At 34.7% G+C, this 14,752-nt stretch overlaps 1 protein-coding gene across 1 annotated transcript in view; it reads left to right on the top strand.

Moving 5' to 3' along the window:
* ETFBKMT (electron transfer flavoprotein subunit beta lysine methyltransferase) overlaps positions 1 to 14,752 on the top strand; it is a 40,286-nt gene that overhangs the window by 13,140 nt on the left and 12,394 nt on the right. The window contains 1 exon segment of the mRNA XM_074269623.1: positions 11,957 to 12,160. Within this exon segment, the coding sequence (XP_074125724.1) occupies positions 11,957 to 12,160 (204 nt within the window).

The following is a 14,752-nucleotide window of genomic DNA, read 5'->3' as shown; positions in this document are numbered from 1 at the left end:
CTAGTGTTTCTAATACAATATTGAATAGTAACCTTGTTTCACTCCTGATTTCATTGGGAATGGTTCTAGCTTATCCCCATTACATATGGTGCTTACTGACTATTTTAAGGACAAGTTCAAGTGTTTTTAATAGAATAGATGTTGCATTTTGTCAAATGTTTTTTTCTGCATCTATTGAGACTATTGCAGGACTTCAAAACTTGCAGGAATTATTCAATTCCTGGCACATGAACTAACGGACAACAGATTCCTTTTGGACTATTTCTAGGACTTATGGACATGTATAATTCCTCATGTTGATTCATGTTATTTGTTACATCACTTCCAGCCTGTGTTATATTGCTATGTGCTTATGTAATTTATGTATTTATGTGTAATACCTCCCATATTGATGGATTTATGTATACCTGTTTCAAGTGAGCTCCTTCAGAAACCCACTTATCCGATTTGATTTCCCATTTTCTTTGGTGTTTTCATTTCCCTTCCTGAGAAGTCAGGGAGGGTGTGACCACTTCCTTTTTATGGTGTTTTCACTTCTTTTTTGAGCAGTCAGGGAAGGCATGATCACCTTCTATTTTGGGATTCTTACCTCCTTGAGAAGTCAGGGAGGTCATGACCACCTTATGTTCTAAATTAAAAGAAAATGGGAGATGTTATGGGCCAGAACTTGAAATAAGGTGCTAATGCTAATGTACTTAGTTCACACCTTTAAAGGAGTTCACACATTAGTTCACACATTCACACCTTTAGAGAGGAATTCACAAGCCCACAAAAGGACAAGCCCACTCTTGGACTTCTGGGAGATTCACAAGTCAGAAACCCTCAAGCCCACTCTCTGGGAGGAGTCAAGATTCATTCCAACTTCCACCTTTGTGCTGGATGGAGATTCAGCAGGAGCTCTTGGAACCAAGGAGAAAGATAGGCCTCTATTAAAGCTAACCAGGCCCCAGGAAAAGAGACAACATTTTGAAGGAGAAAATAAAGGATCTGGACTTTAACTCCTGGCTGCATTTAGGATTATTGAGCTGAACTGAAACTAAGGCAAGAAATCTGCTCCCAGAGAACATTATATTTTAGAGAAGAGAACATTACATGGAAGGTGTGGTCAGGTCTTGAGAGACCCCAGTGTTTCCAGATTGAGGTCTTTACCTCCTGTGTTTATAGCTTCTCTGCTGATCTAATGGCTTGCTGCCAGGGCAAAGAAGTTCACACTGGGTAAAGTTCTTCTAGCAAATTTTCCGATGGCTGTGACTACACCTACTCCCTCCAGTCTGCTCAGTGTGAGCTGTCCTCTGTACTCTCATTGGCTGCCTGCAGTCTGCACCTGGTCTAACTGTCCCCACATGCAAGCAAAAACAGATCTTTTCTGGGAAATTTCAAGGATATCTTCTGTTGTTAATATATTTGTGGGATTTTTCAGTCAAGCACTAATTCCGAGGCCATATCACGAAAAAAAAAGTATTCTGAGGGCAAGAAAGAACTTAAATAGATGCGTGTGTCCTCTCCACCATCTTGGCCAGAAGTCCTTTTTTGACTTTCAAAGGTGATTGTATTTACACTGATGTATATTGTACATTGTAAATGATTTTTTAAAATAAGAAATACTTTATTATCTATATTCTTTTGCATCTTTCTTTATCACAAATAATTTCCTAAAAATCTACCTATATTTTCTGAATTTTTGTATGCATCATTCCATGCATTAGTGCCTTTAACACAATAATTACTCTATAATTATTTATTCACTAAGTTCAATTGAATTGAGACTGCAATTTAAGATTGCTTCTAACAAAAAGAAAGCAAGAAGACCCACACAAGCACAAATATTCATAACTGCATTTGGGGGGGCAGGGAAAAAATCTGGGAACAAAATCAATGTGCTCAATGATTAGGGAATGACTGAACAAACTGTAAAATATGAATGCAACAGAACTGCACAGAATGATATTATTCCATGCAGTTCTGTTATTTATAACTTTTTCTTTGAAATTTTGAATTTTGGCTAGGATGGTCTTCATCATGATTCCTATGTCTTTGAGATTTAGAGCAGTGGATCTCCAAGGCCCTCTATGGCACTTGAGAAAAGACTGCTAAACTAGTGTGGAGTTGTGAACTGATCCAAACATTCTGAAGAACAATTTGGAACTAGGTTCAAAAGATTATATCACTCTTCTATATCAGAACAATTTTTTTTTTTTTAATAAATGGGAAAGAACCTATTTGTACAAATATATTTATAGCAAACCTTTTTTTTTTTTTTTTTTTTTTGTGGTAGTAGAAAATTGGAAATTGAAGCTCTAATCCTATTAATTAGGGAGTGGCTAAACAAATTGTGGTGTCTAATGAAAATGGACTACCTATAGAGGAATACTATCAGAAAAATCTGGAAAAACTTGTATGAATTAAGGCAAAATAAAATGAGCCAAATCAGAAGAACAGTAATATTGTATGATGATGACCAATTGCTATTCTTTATACATATATATATATATACATATATATATATATATATACATATATATATATATGTCTTTTTATTTACAAGATATATTCATGGGCAATTTTTCCGCATTGACAATTGCAAAAGCTTTTGTTACAATTTTTCCCCTCCTTCCCCCCCACCCCCTCTCCCAGATGGCAGGTTGACCAAAACATGTTATATACATTAAAGTATATGTTAAATACAATATATGTATACATGTCCATACAGTTATTTTGCTGTACAAAAAGAATCAGACTTTGAAATAGTGTATAATTAATCTCTGAAGGATATCAAAAATGCAGGCAGACAAAAATAGAGGGATTGGGAATTCTATGTAATGGTTTATACTCATTTTTCAGAGTTATTTCGCTGGGTATATCTGGTTCAATTCATCATGCTATTGGAGCTGATTTGGTTCATCTCATTGTTGAAGAAGGCCACATCCATCTGAATTGATCATCATATAGTATTGTTGTTGAAGTATATGATGATCTCCTGGTTCTACTCTTTTCACTCAGCATCAGTTCATGTATGTCTCTCCAGGCCTTTCTGAAATCATCCTATTGGTCATTTTTTACAGAACAATAATATTCCATAACATTCATATGCCACAATTTATTCAGCCATTCTCTAATTTATGGGCATCCACTCAGTTTCCAGTTTCTAGCCACTACAAAGAGGGCTGCCACAAACAGTCTTGCACATATAGGTCACTTTCCCTTCTTTAAGATCTCTTTAAGACATAAGCCCAACGCACTTAATATTTTTCCAGTTGTATAGATCTGACTTTATTTGTGTGAAAAGTGTTTTGTAGTTTTGCTCATATACTTCCTGATTTTCCCTTGGCAGATAGAGTCCTAAATATTTTATACTATTGGTAATTACTTTAAATGGAATTTCTCTTTGTAACTTTAACTGTTGGATTTTGTTAGTGAGTTTATTTTGTATCCTGCAACTTTGCTAAAGGTGTGGATTATTTCTAATAGCTTTTTAGTAGACTCTCTGGGGTTCTCTAAGTATACCATCATATTATCTGCAAAGAATGATAATTTGGTTTCCTTACTACCTACTCTAATTCTTTTAATCTCTTTCTCAACTCTTATTGCCGAAGCTAGCATTTTTAATACAATATTGAATAGTAATAGTGATAGTGGGCAACCTTGTTTCACTCCTGATCTTAATGGGAATGGTTCCAATTATCCCCATTGCATATAATGCTTTCTGATGGATTTAAATAGATGCTACTAATTATTTTGAGGAAAAGTCCATTTATTCCTATTCTCTCAAGTGTTTTTAATAGGAATGGATGTTGGATTTTTATCAAATGCTTTTTCTGCATTTATTGAGATTATCATATGTTTTTTGTTAATTTGGTTATTGTTAAGGTCAATTATACTAATAGTTTTCCTAATATTGAAACAGCCCTGCATTCCTGGTATAAATCTTACTTAGTCATGGTGTATTATCCTGGGGAAGATTTTTCTGTAGTCTTTTTTGCTAATATTTTATTTATTCATTAGGGACATTGGTCTATAATTTTCCTTCTCTGTTTTCAACCTACCTGGTTTAGGTATCAGTACCATATCTGTGTCATAAAAGGAATTTGGTAGGACTCCTTCATTCCCTATCTTTTCAAATAATTTATACAGCATTGGGGTTAATTGTTCTTTAAATGTTTGGTAGAATTCACATGAAAATCCATCTGTTCCTGGGAATTTTTTTCTTAGGGAGTGATTAATAATTTGTTCTTTTTTTTTTTTTTCTGAAATGGGACTATTTAAGCAATATACTTCTTCCTCTGTTAATCTGGGAAGTCTATATTTTTAGAGGTAGTCATCCATTTCACTTAGGTTGTCAAATTTATTGGCATAAAGTTTGGCAAAGTAACTCCTTATTATTACTCTAATTTCCTTTTCATTGGTGGATAGTTCTCCCTTTTCATTTTTAATACTAACAATTTGATTTTCTTATTTCTCTTTTTCTAATCATATTTACCAAAAATTTAACTATTTTATTGTTTTTTTCATAAAACCAATTCTTAGTTTTATTTATTAATTCAATAGCTTTTTTACTTTCAATATTATTATTTTCTTTTAATTTTAGAATTTCAAGTTTAATATTTGATTTTTTTTTTTTTTTTAAATTTGGTCTTTTACCAGCTTTTTTTTTTTGAGGCTGGAGTTAAGTGACTTGCCCAGGGTCACACAGCTAGGAAGTGTTAAGTGTCTGAGACCAGATTTGAACTCAGGTCCTCCTGAATTCAAGGCTGGTGCTCTATCCACTGCACCACCTAGCTGCCCCCTTTCCAGCTTTTTAAGTTGTAAGCCCAATTCATTAATCTTCTCTTTCTCTATTTTATTCAAGTAAGCCACTAAAGATTATAATTTCCCCTTATTACTGCTTTGGCTGCATCCCACAAATTTTGGTATCATGTCTCATCGTTGTCATTATCTTTGATGAAATTATTAATTGTGTCTATAATTTTCTGTTTCACCCAATCATTCTTTAACATGAGATTATTTAGTTTCCAATTACTTTTTGGTCTATTTACCCCTAACTTTTTGTTGAATGTAATTTCATTGTATCGTGATCTGAAAAGGATGCATTTACTATTTTTGCCTTTTTGATTTTAAATTTGAGGGTTTTTTTCCTCATATATGGTCAATTTTTGTAGAGGTTCCATGAACTGCTGAGAAGAAAGTGTATTCCTTTCTGTCACCATTCAGTTTTCTCCAAAGATCTATCATACCTAATTTTTCTAATATTCTATTTACCTCTTTAATTTCTTTCTTATTTGTTTTGTGGTTTGATTTATCTAATTCTGAGAATGCAAGGTTGAGATCTCCCACTATTATAGTTTTGCTGTCTATTTCTTCTTGCAACTCTCTTAACTTCTCCTTTAGGAAGTTACATGCTATACCATTTGGTGCATATATATTTAGTATTGATATTGCTTCATTGTCTATGCTACCCTTTAGCAGGATATAGTCTCCTTCCTCATCTCTTTTAATTAGGTCAATTTTTGCTTTTGTTTGATCTGAGATAAGGATGATTACCTCTGCTTTTTTGGCTTCACCTGAAGCATAGGAGATTCTGCTCCAGCCTTTTACCTTTACCCTGCTTCAAGTGTGTTTCCTGTAAACAATATATTGTAGGGTCTGACTTTTGATCCAGTCTGCTATCTGCCTCCACTTTATGGGAGAGTGCATCCCATTCATATTTATGGTTAAATTACTAATTCTATATTTCCTGCCATCTTATTATCCCCAGATTATGCTTTTCTTTTTCTTGCCTCCGTTCTTACTCCCTTTCCCAGTATTAAATTTATGGGTACCACTTGCCTCATGCAGCTCTCCCCCTTTAGAATCCCTTCCACCCCCTTTGAATCCCTTCCCCTTTCTTGTACCTTTCCCTTATTACTCTTTTCCTTTTCCCTTTTCCTTTCCCACTTTTTTATGAGGTGAGAGAAGTTTCTCTGTAAACCAAATATATATTATTTTCTCTCTGAGCCAATCTGATGAGAGTAAGATTCACACAATGTTCCTCCCCCTCCCTAAATTCCCTTAGATATTATAGCTCTCCTTTATCTCTTCGTGGGATGTAGTTTCCCTCTTTTTATTTCCCCTTTGCCCTTTTCCCGATACTATCCCCTTTCCATTTCTATGTTATATCAGTAAAATCAAATTATATATGTACTCTTTATGTATATCCATAACAAAAATACAATTCTCAAGAGTTCTTTTTACCTTTTTCTGCTTCTCCTGAGTCCTATGGTTGGAGATCAAATTTTTTTGTTTAGTTCTGGTTTTTTCCTTAGAAACAAATGGAATTCATCTGTTTCATTAAATGTCCATCTTTTTCCCTGGCAGAAAATGCTCAGCTTAACTGGGTAGTTTATTCTTGGCTGCAAGTTCTTTTGCCTTTTGGAATATCAGATTCCAGGCCCTTCAATCTTTTAATGTGGAAGCAGCCAGATCTTGAATGATCCTTATTGTGGCTCCTTGGTTTTTGAATTGTTTTTTTTCTGACTGCTTGTAATATTTTTTTTCCTTAGTCTGATAGTTCTGACATTTAGCCACAATATTCCTTAGAGTTTTTATTTTAGGGTCTTTTTCAGAAAGTATTCGATGAATTCTTTCAATGCCTATTTTACCTTCTGATTCTATTACATCTGGGCAGTTCTCTTTGATGATTTCCTTTAAAATAGTATCTAGGCTCTTTTTTTCATGATAATTTTCAGGAAGTCCAATAATCCTAGATTATCTCTCCTAAATCTATTTTCCAGGTCTGCTGTTTTTCCAAGTATATATTTAACATTTTTTCTAATTTTTCTTTCTTTTTTTTTTTTTTTTTTTTTTTGGTTTTGCTTGACTGATTCTTGATGTCTCAATGAATCATTCATTTCTATTTGTTCAGTTCTTATTTTTAATGAGTTATTTTCTTCATTAGCTTTTTTTATTTCTTTTTGTATATGTCCAATTGAGTTTTTAAATGAGTTGTTTTGCTCTATGGAATTTTTTTTCCATTTCACTAATTTTTTTTTTTTTTTAAACTGAGTTATTTTCTTTTTCCAGTTCACAGATCCTACTTTCTTGGGAGTTCTTTATCTTTTCCAATTCACAAATCCTATTTTCCTGGGAGTTCTTTCCCTTTTCTAATTCACATTTCAAGAAGTAGTTACTTTCTTGCATAGCTTCTCTTTCTTTTCCCCATTTTTCTTTTAGCTCTCTTTTAACATTTTTTTATAGTTTCTTCTAGGAGAACCTTATGTGATGGGGGCCATATTACATCCCCCTTTGAGGTTTTGTCTGGAGATTGTCTGCTACCTGCTCTTTTTCTGTATAGAACCTATCAATGGTTAGTGTTGGCTTGGCTTTTTTACTCATTTTTAAAAAAAAAACCATTAGGGTCTGCCTTCAGGGTAAGGAGATTACCAGTTTCTTCTGCAGAGCAAATATATGGCCAGTAGTTATCCTGCCAATGGGCTGCAAAGAACTGCTGGAAATGCTCTAGGAAAAGCTCTGAATCAGAAGTGACTTAGCCCTGGGTATCACTGGCAAGCTTTGTAATGCAAAGAGCCCCGCTGTGGGGATTAGCAACTGCCCTGGGACTAGAGGCTAAGCAGTGAAAGTGTCATTACCCCAAGCAAAAGCTTGCTGTTCTTATTAGCAGTTGCCCTGTGAATAGCCCCATACTGCACTGGAAGTGTCTCTGCCCTGAGGATCATAGTCACTCTGTGGAAGTTCTATTGTCCCAGGCTGAGTCCCCTGTGCAGATTAGGGGCTGCCCTGGGCTGTGCCCCCCTTCCGTGCAGATTTGTGACTACCCCAATGAAAGCTCATGCTGCAGAATACATTTGCACAGCTGTGCTGTGGTCTGTGCTGAGTCACTTATTTACAGTTTTGGGTGGGTATGGTCAGATCCTGTTAGGTTCTGGCGATTTTTTAGAGTACCCTCTACCTTTCACTTTAATTTATCTGCTGGGTCTACTGCTTTGCAATCAAAGCAGAGCAACTAACCTGTGGTAGAGTCCACCCTGTAAATTTTCCAGCCACAGAGACCACCCCTGCCCTGCTCTGTACACTAGCCTCTGGTTTATCCCTGCTTGCACTGGTGTGTTCCTGCTGCCCAGACAAACCTTTTCTGGTGATCTTCCAAATTATCTTTGGCTGATAAGTTGTTGTACTTCCAATCTTCATGAATTTTACCCGTCAAGCATTATTTTTGAGACTAAATTTAGTAATTAGTATGAAAGGAGCTTAGAAAGTCATGTGTGCCTTCTCCTCCATCTTGGCTCTGCCTGACTTAGCTATTCTTAGGAAAGCAATGATTCAAGACTGTTCTGAAGGGCTTATGATAAAAAAATAAAATAAAAAAAAAACGCTTTCCACTTCTAGAGAAAGAACTGGTGGAGTCTGAATACAGATTGAAGTATACTTTTTTCTATTTTCTTTATTTTTCTTGGGATTTTTTTGCGGAGGTAATCTATATTTTCTGATGTAACTTTAATGTTTTGCATGATTGCATGTATATAATCTATAGCAGATTGCTTGTCTTCTCAGTTGGGGGAAAGATAAAGAATTTGGACATCAAAATGTTAAAAACACTATTGTTAAATTTTGATTTTACATGTAATTGGGGAAAAAATGGGTAGAGTGTTAAAGATGTGAGCCTGGGCTGTCTTATTCTGAGAACTGTCATTCCCAGTGACTTCCAAAGTCTTTAATATAGGTTTCTCACCACTCTAGGAAATTCTTAAGGTAGCCTTCTGCTCTTACTAATAACTCTGATAAGTATCCTTGTCTCAAAGGTCTCTGTGCTGTGCTTCCTTTATTTTCTTTATTTTTCCAATAGTATTTTATTTTTCCAATTACATATAAAGATAGCTTTCAGCATTCATTTTCATAAAATTTTGAGTTCCAAATTTTTTTTCCTCCTCCCTTTTTTCACCTCTCCTTAAGAGGTGAATAAAACAAGAAATTTGATATAGGATATATCTGTACAATGATTTTAAACATTTCCATATTTATCATTTTATGAAAGAACAATAAAAACAAAAGGGAAAAAACAATGAGAAAGGAAAAGCAAAGAAACCCCCAAAACATAAAAATAATGTGTTTTGATCTGCATTTAGACTCTATCAGTTCTTTCTTTAGGTAGATACATATCCCAAGTCTATTGGAATTGTTTTTAATCACCACGTTGCTGGGAATAGTTAAGCTTTATCATAGTTGGCCAGCTGTGATTCTTTTCTCCTGTTTATCTAAGAGCCCATGAAGGCTTTACTATTGCCTTTTCTGTTGCCTATGGGCTTCTGGCTGACTTAGGGGAAATTCTGAGGTTGGTAAAGTCATTTACTATAGTTTTTCACTAAATTTATTCTGTTTTATTTTTATTTAGTATTTTTTTTCCTAGTTACATGTAACTTTCTTTATTTATTTTTCAAAACATATGCATGGATAATTTTTCAACATTAACCTTTGCAAAACTTTGTGTTCCAATTACCCCCTTTCCCCCACCCCCTCCCCTAAATGACAAGTAGTCCAATATATTTAACATTAATTTTTTTCTTAAGACAATTAGGATTAAGTGACTTGCTCAGGGTCTACATAGCTAGGAAGTGTTAAGTGTCTGAGGCCAGATTTGAACTCAGGTCCTCTTGACTTCAGAGCTGGTGCTCTATCCACTGTGCAACCTAGCTACTCTTAACATTCATTTTTAAAACTTTTGAGTTCCAAATTATCTTCCTTCCTTCCTCTCCAATCCCCTTCATTGAAAAGACAAGTAATTTGATATAGGTTATACATGTGTAGTCATGTAAAACATCTCCATAATAATCATATTGTGAAAGAAAACATAGGGTTGGGGAGTTGGGTTTAGACACAATCTCTCTTTACTTATCTTGCTTGTCACCTTACTTCTCTTTATATATTTTATGTTACTTAATGCTTACAATGGCCCAGTGAGGTAGATTATTTTTTTAATATTACATTTGGAGACACTGAAGCCCAGGACATTAAATGTCTTTGGACAAGGTTCAATTGCTAGGAAGTGGCAGGGCTGGAATTCAAAACTATTTTGGGGGATTAAATTCAGTGCTCTTTTCAATATACCATTTTTCTTCTTTAATCTTTCATAATTCATTTTTTAAAATTTATATTTTAGAATATTAAACTTCCTTAAGTTAAGGAGAACACCTATGCACTTTATTTAAATTGGCTTTTTGAGGGAGTGTGGGGAATCCTGGAGTACTTTCATAATAAAACACATATTAAAAATGGACAGAGGGCTTGCAAACTCACTTTTCCTAGATAAATAATATTTTTATGGGCTATATAAGTAACTTTTTTTATTATAGCTTTTTATTCACAAGATATATGCATGGGCAATTTTACAACACTGACAATTGCCAAGCCTTTTGTTCCAATTTTTCCCCTCCTTCCTCCTGCCCCCTCCCCCAGATGGCAGGTTGACCAATGCTTGTTACATATGTTAAAGTATAAATTAAATACAATACATGTATACATGTGCAAACAGTTGTTTTGCTGTACAAAAAGAATCAGACTTTGAAATAGTGTACCATTAACCTGTAAAGGAAATCAAAAATGCAGGTGGACAAAAATAGGGGTATTGGGAATTCTATGTAGTGGTTCATAGTCATCTCTCAGAGTTCTTTCACTGGGTGTAACTGGTTCAGTTCATTACTACTCTATTGGAACTGATTTGGTTCATCTCATTGTTGGAGAGGGCCTCATCCATCAGAATTGATCATCATATAGTATTATTGTTGAAGTATATAATGATCTCCTGGTCCTGCTCATTTCACTCAGCATCAGTTCATGTAAGTCTCTCCAGGCCTTTCTGAAATCATCCTGTTTGTCATTTCTTACAGAACAATAATATTCAATAATATTCACATACCACAATTTATTCAGCCATTCTCCAATTGATGGGCATCCACTCAGTTTCCAGTTTCTGGCCACTACAAAAAGGGCTGCCACAAACATTCTTGCACATAAGGTCCCTTTCCCTTCTTTAAGATCTTTTTGGGCTATAAGCCCAGTAGTAACACTGCTGGATCAAAGGGTATGCACAGTTTGATATCCCTTTGAGCATAATTCCAAATTGCTCTCCAGAATGGCTGGATATATTCAGAATTCCACCAACAATGTATCAATGTCCCTGTTTTCCCACATCCCCTCCAACATTCTGCATTATCTTTCCCTGTCATTCTAACCAATCTGACAGGTGTGTAGTGGTATCTCAGAGTTGTCTTAATTTGCATTTCTCTGATTAATAATGACTTGGAGCATCTTTTTATATGACTAGAAATAGTTTTAATTTCTTCATCTGAGAATTGTCTGTTCATATCCTTTGACCATTTAGCAATTGGAGAATGGCTTGATTTCATATATATTAGAGTCAATTCTCTATATATTTTGGAAATGAGGCCTTTATCAGAACCTTTGACTATAAAAATGTTTTCCCAGTTTATTGCTTCCCTTCTAATCTTATCTGCATTAGTTTTGTTTGTACAAAAATTTTTCAATTTGACATAATCAAAATTTTCTATTTTGTGATCAATAATGGTCTCTAGTTCTTCTTTGGTCATAAATTCCTTCCTCTTCCACAGGTTTGAGAGGTAAACTATCTTAATAACATGTACTTTAAATAATATTATCTCATAATCCTTGAAATTACTACTTTGTAAGTTCTTTTACTTCTATTTTTAGAGATAATTGATGTAAGTTGTGAACTAAACATGGGGGTAAATGTTGCTGTGCTATCATGCTGTGTTATAAGTCAGTAATGCTTTAATTAATATTTGAAATATCTTTTAGGAGAAACAGTTGATGTCATTATGTAGAGAATGGACATTGTTTCCACGTCTTTCTGCTGCTTTCCTGGTATTTTTATGAAGGTTTTGAAAAGTAGCAATTATGCCTCTTTTCCTTGGAGACACTTTCTCTACAGAACTTCCAGAAACATCTTGAGCCCAGAAGTACAGGTCTTCCTGGAGGAGAATACTGAAGTGACTAACAGTAGAAATCTCATCTCTAAAATCCAACTTCTACTTTTGATACTTCAATGCAAATTCTGATGGGAAAGAGCTGACTTATGGCCCTACAGTGATCTCTACTGGGCAATATACTGGCCAGAAGGTCAGGCTCTAACTAGGTACTTAACTTTATAGAACTACATAGAACAAGGTCACAACAAACCCTATAAATCTGCTATAGAAGGACAGTAATTGTCAAGTATTCCCAATAAATTTAAGTTCACTTTTTTTTTTTTTTAAACCAACCACATCACCTTAGGCAAGTCATTTCACCTCTCTCACTTCAACATGAGAAGACTAGTACTTCTGGTGTGAGGGCATGCCAAGCTCTTTTAATAGCTGCTTATCCAATGTTAGTGTCCACCTATCACCCAACTTTCACCTGTGGCTCCAAGAAGCTGTAGCATACACAGTAGCCATATCTCATTAAACTGTTTTGGCAGATGGGCTAAACAAGATTGAGAGTAACTGACAGTCCTCATATCCATCAGTGAATTAGGGGGATGTCTAACCCAACTAGTGAAGACTTCCTTCAACACGATTGACAGATGAGAGAATAATTTGTTCCAGTGGCCATGAAGGCAAAAGAAGTAGGCACTGCGGAGTGCTTAGTTAGAGCTTATTCAGATATCAAAACCACCAAGATTATTTACTGCATACTAAGCCATCCTAGCTGTTTTGACTTTTGTCTTGCCACTGGACTCTGGAAGAGAGACTGATGACTTTATGCAATTCTGCCCCATTTAAATTCAATTCACATGCATTGGTGCACTTCAAAAATGAAGGACAAACAGCAGCAAAGAGTTGGCCATAAAGTCACTTATTTATTTTAAATGCTCACACTCATCTTCTAGTCACAGAATTTCCTTCCTTTGTAATTGTGGCCGTTTTAGAATCCTTGGTGTCCTAAGTATTGAAAATTTGATTTTACTAGCAAACTTTATTGTGCATGTAACTTGGGCAAAGCCAAGAATACCACCAATATATCCTGAGTGAACCTCCTGTGGTCACACAGGAATCCATAAACCTTATACCTCCTTACTTCTGTTATATCCTACTATGTGATTTTTCCATGACATTAATCAGAATTTCACAGCAGTCTAACAATAGTTTCATTGTAAACATTCACACATAACATCCTGTGTTTATGTACAGAATTGGTGGTATGAAAAGAAAAATGAATATGTTTTGGCCAGTTGAATGGACCAAGATTCTTCCAGGTCATGATCAAATCAATGGATTTTCCCTGTATTTCCCAAAGGGAGGCTGCAGCTAAGAAAAGTAGAATGTTTGCATAGTTGGCAAATATTAAAGGTGAGATCTGAACCTAGGTCATTTTCATTTATGGCTCAGTATACTCAATGCCTTTCCCAGTACTAAGCATATAGCAAGTTTAATAAATGTTAGTTGAATTGGAGGGAAGAAATTGATTTGCTTTGATCCTTACTATTGGATTTGAATAGGAATTCACAGTCCCCAATTCCATATTCCAGGCTTTCATCCTTTCAAACCATTCAAATATCCAAATCCCTCTTCCAAAATGTATACCTACTATAACATTAATTACCCACTAATAAATATAATTATTTTTAATTTTATTTAGCCTAATCACAGTACTATTGATTCTTAAAGTATGTAAACAACTAAATAAAAATAGTTTTTAAAAAATAATCTGTTAAAATTGAACAACCACCCAGATAAAGTATGGAGAATACTTTGCAAACTTCGAAGTGCTGTAGAAATATCATTACTTAAAATTTTTTAGTATTTTACTTGGTTTCCCCTAAAGCCATTTATTTGTTTGATGTAATATCCATTCTAATGAATTATTCATGTTTCTATCCTGATTCTTTGGTCATTATAACATAAATGATTTACAAAATTTAAAAGGTAGCACATTTTATATATCTAAAATGCACATAATATCTTAACAAACACATGTCCAAGTCTGTGAAATAAAGTCCCTTGTTTCCTACAAAACATCAGCAGAGGTGGAGCATCTGCTGCTAGAATAGACGCAGCAATCCAAAATTAATTCTTCCATCATTCTCTTCCAAACAACTTTAAAATAAAATGTCAGAGGGTAAAATAGAAATGAAAAAAATCCACTAATTACTGCTGAAAAAGATATCCCCCCTTAACCTGCTCATCCCACTCACACACCCCCCCCAAAAAAAACAACAACAAAAAACCTCCCAGACTATTTTCTATCTGAAAGGAGGGAAGTGCTTGAAATATGATATTCCAGAAAACAATGAACCTGGGATTACAAACAAGAATATTCTATCCAGCATTTCTGAGTATAATGCTTTAGAGGAGAAAATGGATATTTAAGAAATAGAGAGCTTTCAAACATTCCTGGTAAAAAGATCACCACAGAATAGAAAATTTGACATCTAAATACAGCATTCAAAAGAAGCAGAAAAAGGTAAACATGAATGAGAAATCATAAGGAACTTAATAAACTGTTTATATTCCTGTATGGGAAGATGTTATGTATAATTCCTAAGAATGTTGTTATTATTAGGGCAGGTGTCTATATAGAAAGAATGAGTTAATTATTTTGGGATGATCTTGAAAAATATGTATGGATGGGAAAGAGGGATGAACATGGGAGAATGTGGAAGAGAGAGGAAGAATAAGGGAAATTATCTAATGTAAAAGGGACATGCAAGAAAGAACTTTTACAGTGGTTGGGGGAAAAGATTTAT

Source organism: Sminthopsis crassicaudata, chromosome 5 (assembly GCF_048593235.1).
Source record: "Sminthopsis crassicaudata isolate SCR6 chromosome 5, ASM4859323v1, whole genome shotgun sequence".
Lineage (NCBI taxonomy): Eukaryota > Metazoa > Chordata > Mammalia > Dasyuromorphia > Dasyuridae > Sminthopsis > Sminthopsis crassicaudata.
The sequence above is the reverse complement of the archived record's forward strand: the minus strand, read 5'-3'. Positions and strand labels throughout refer to the sequence as shown.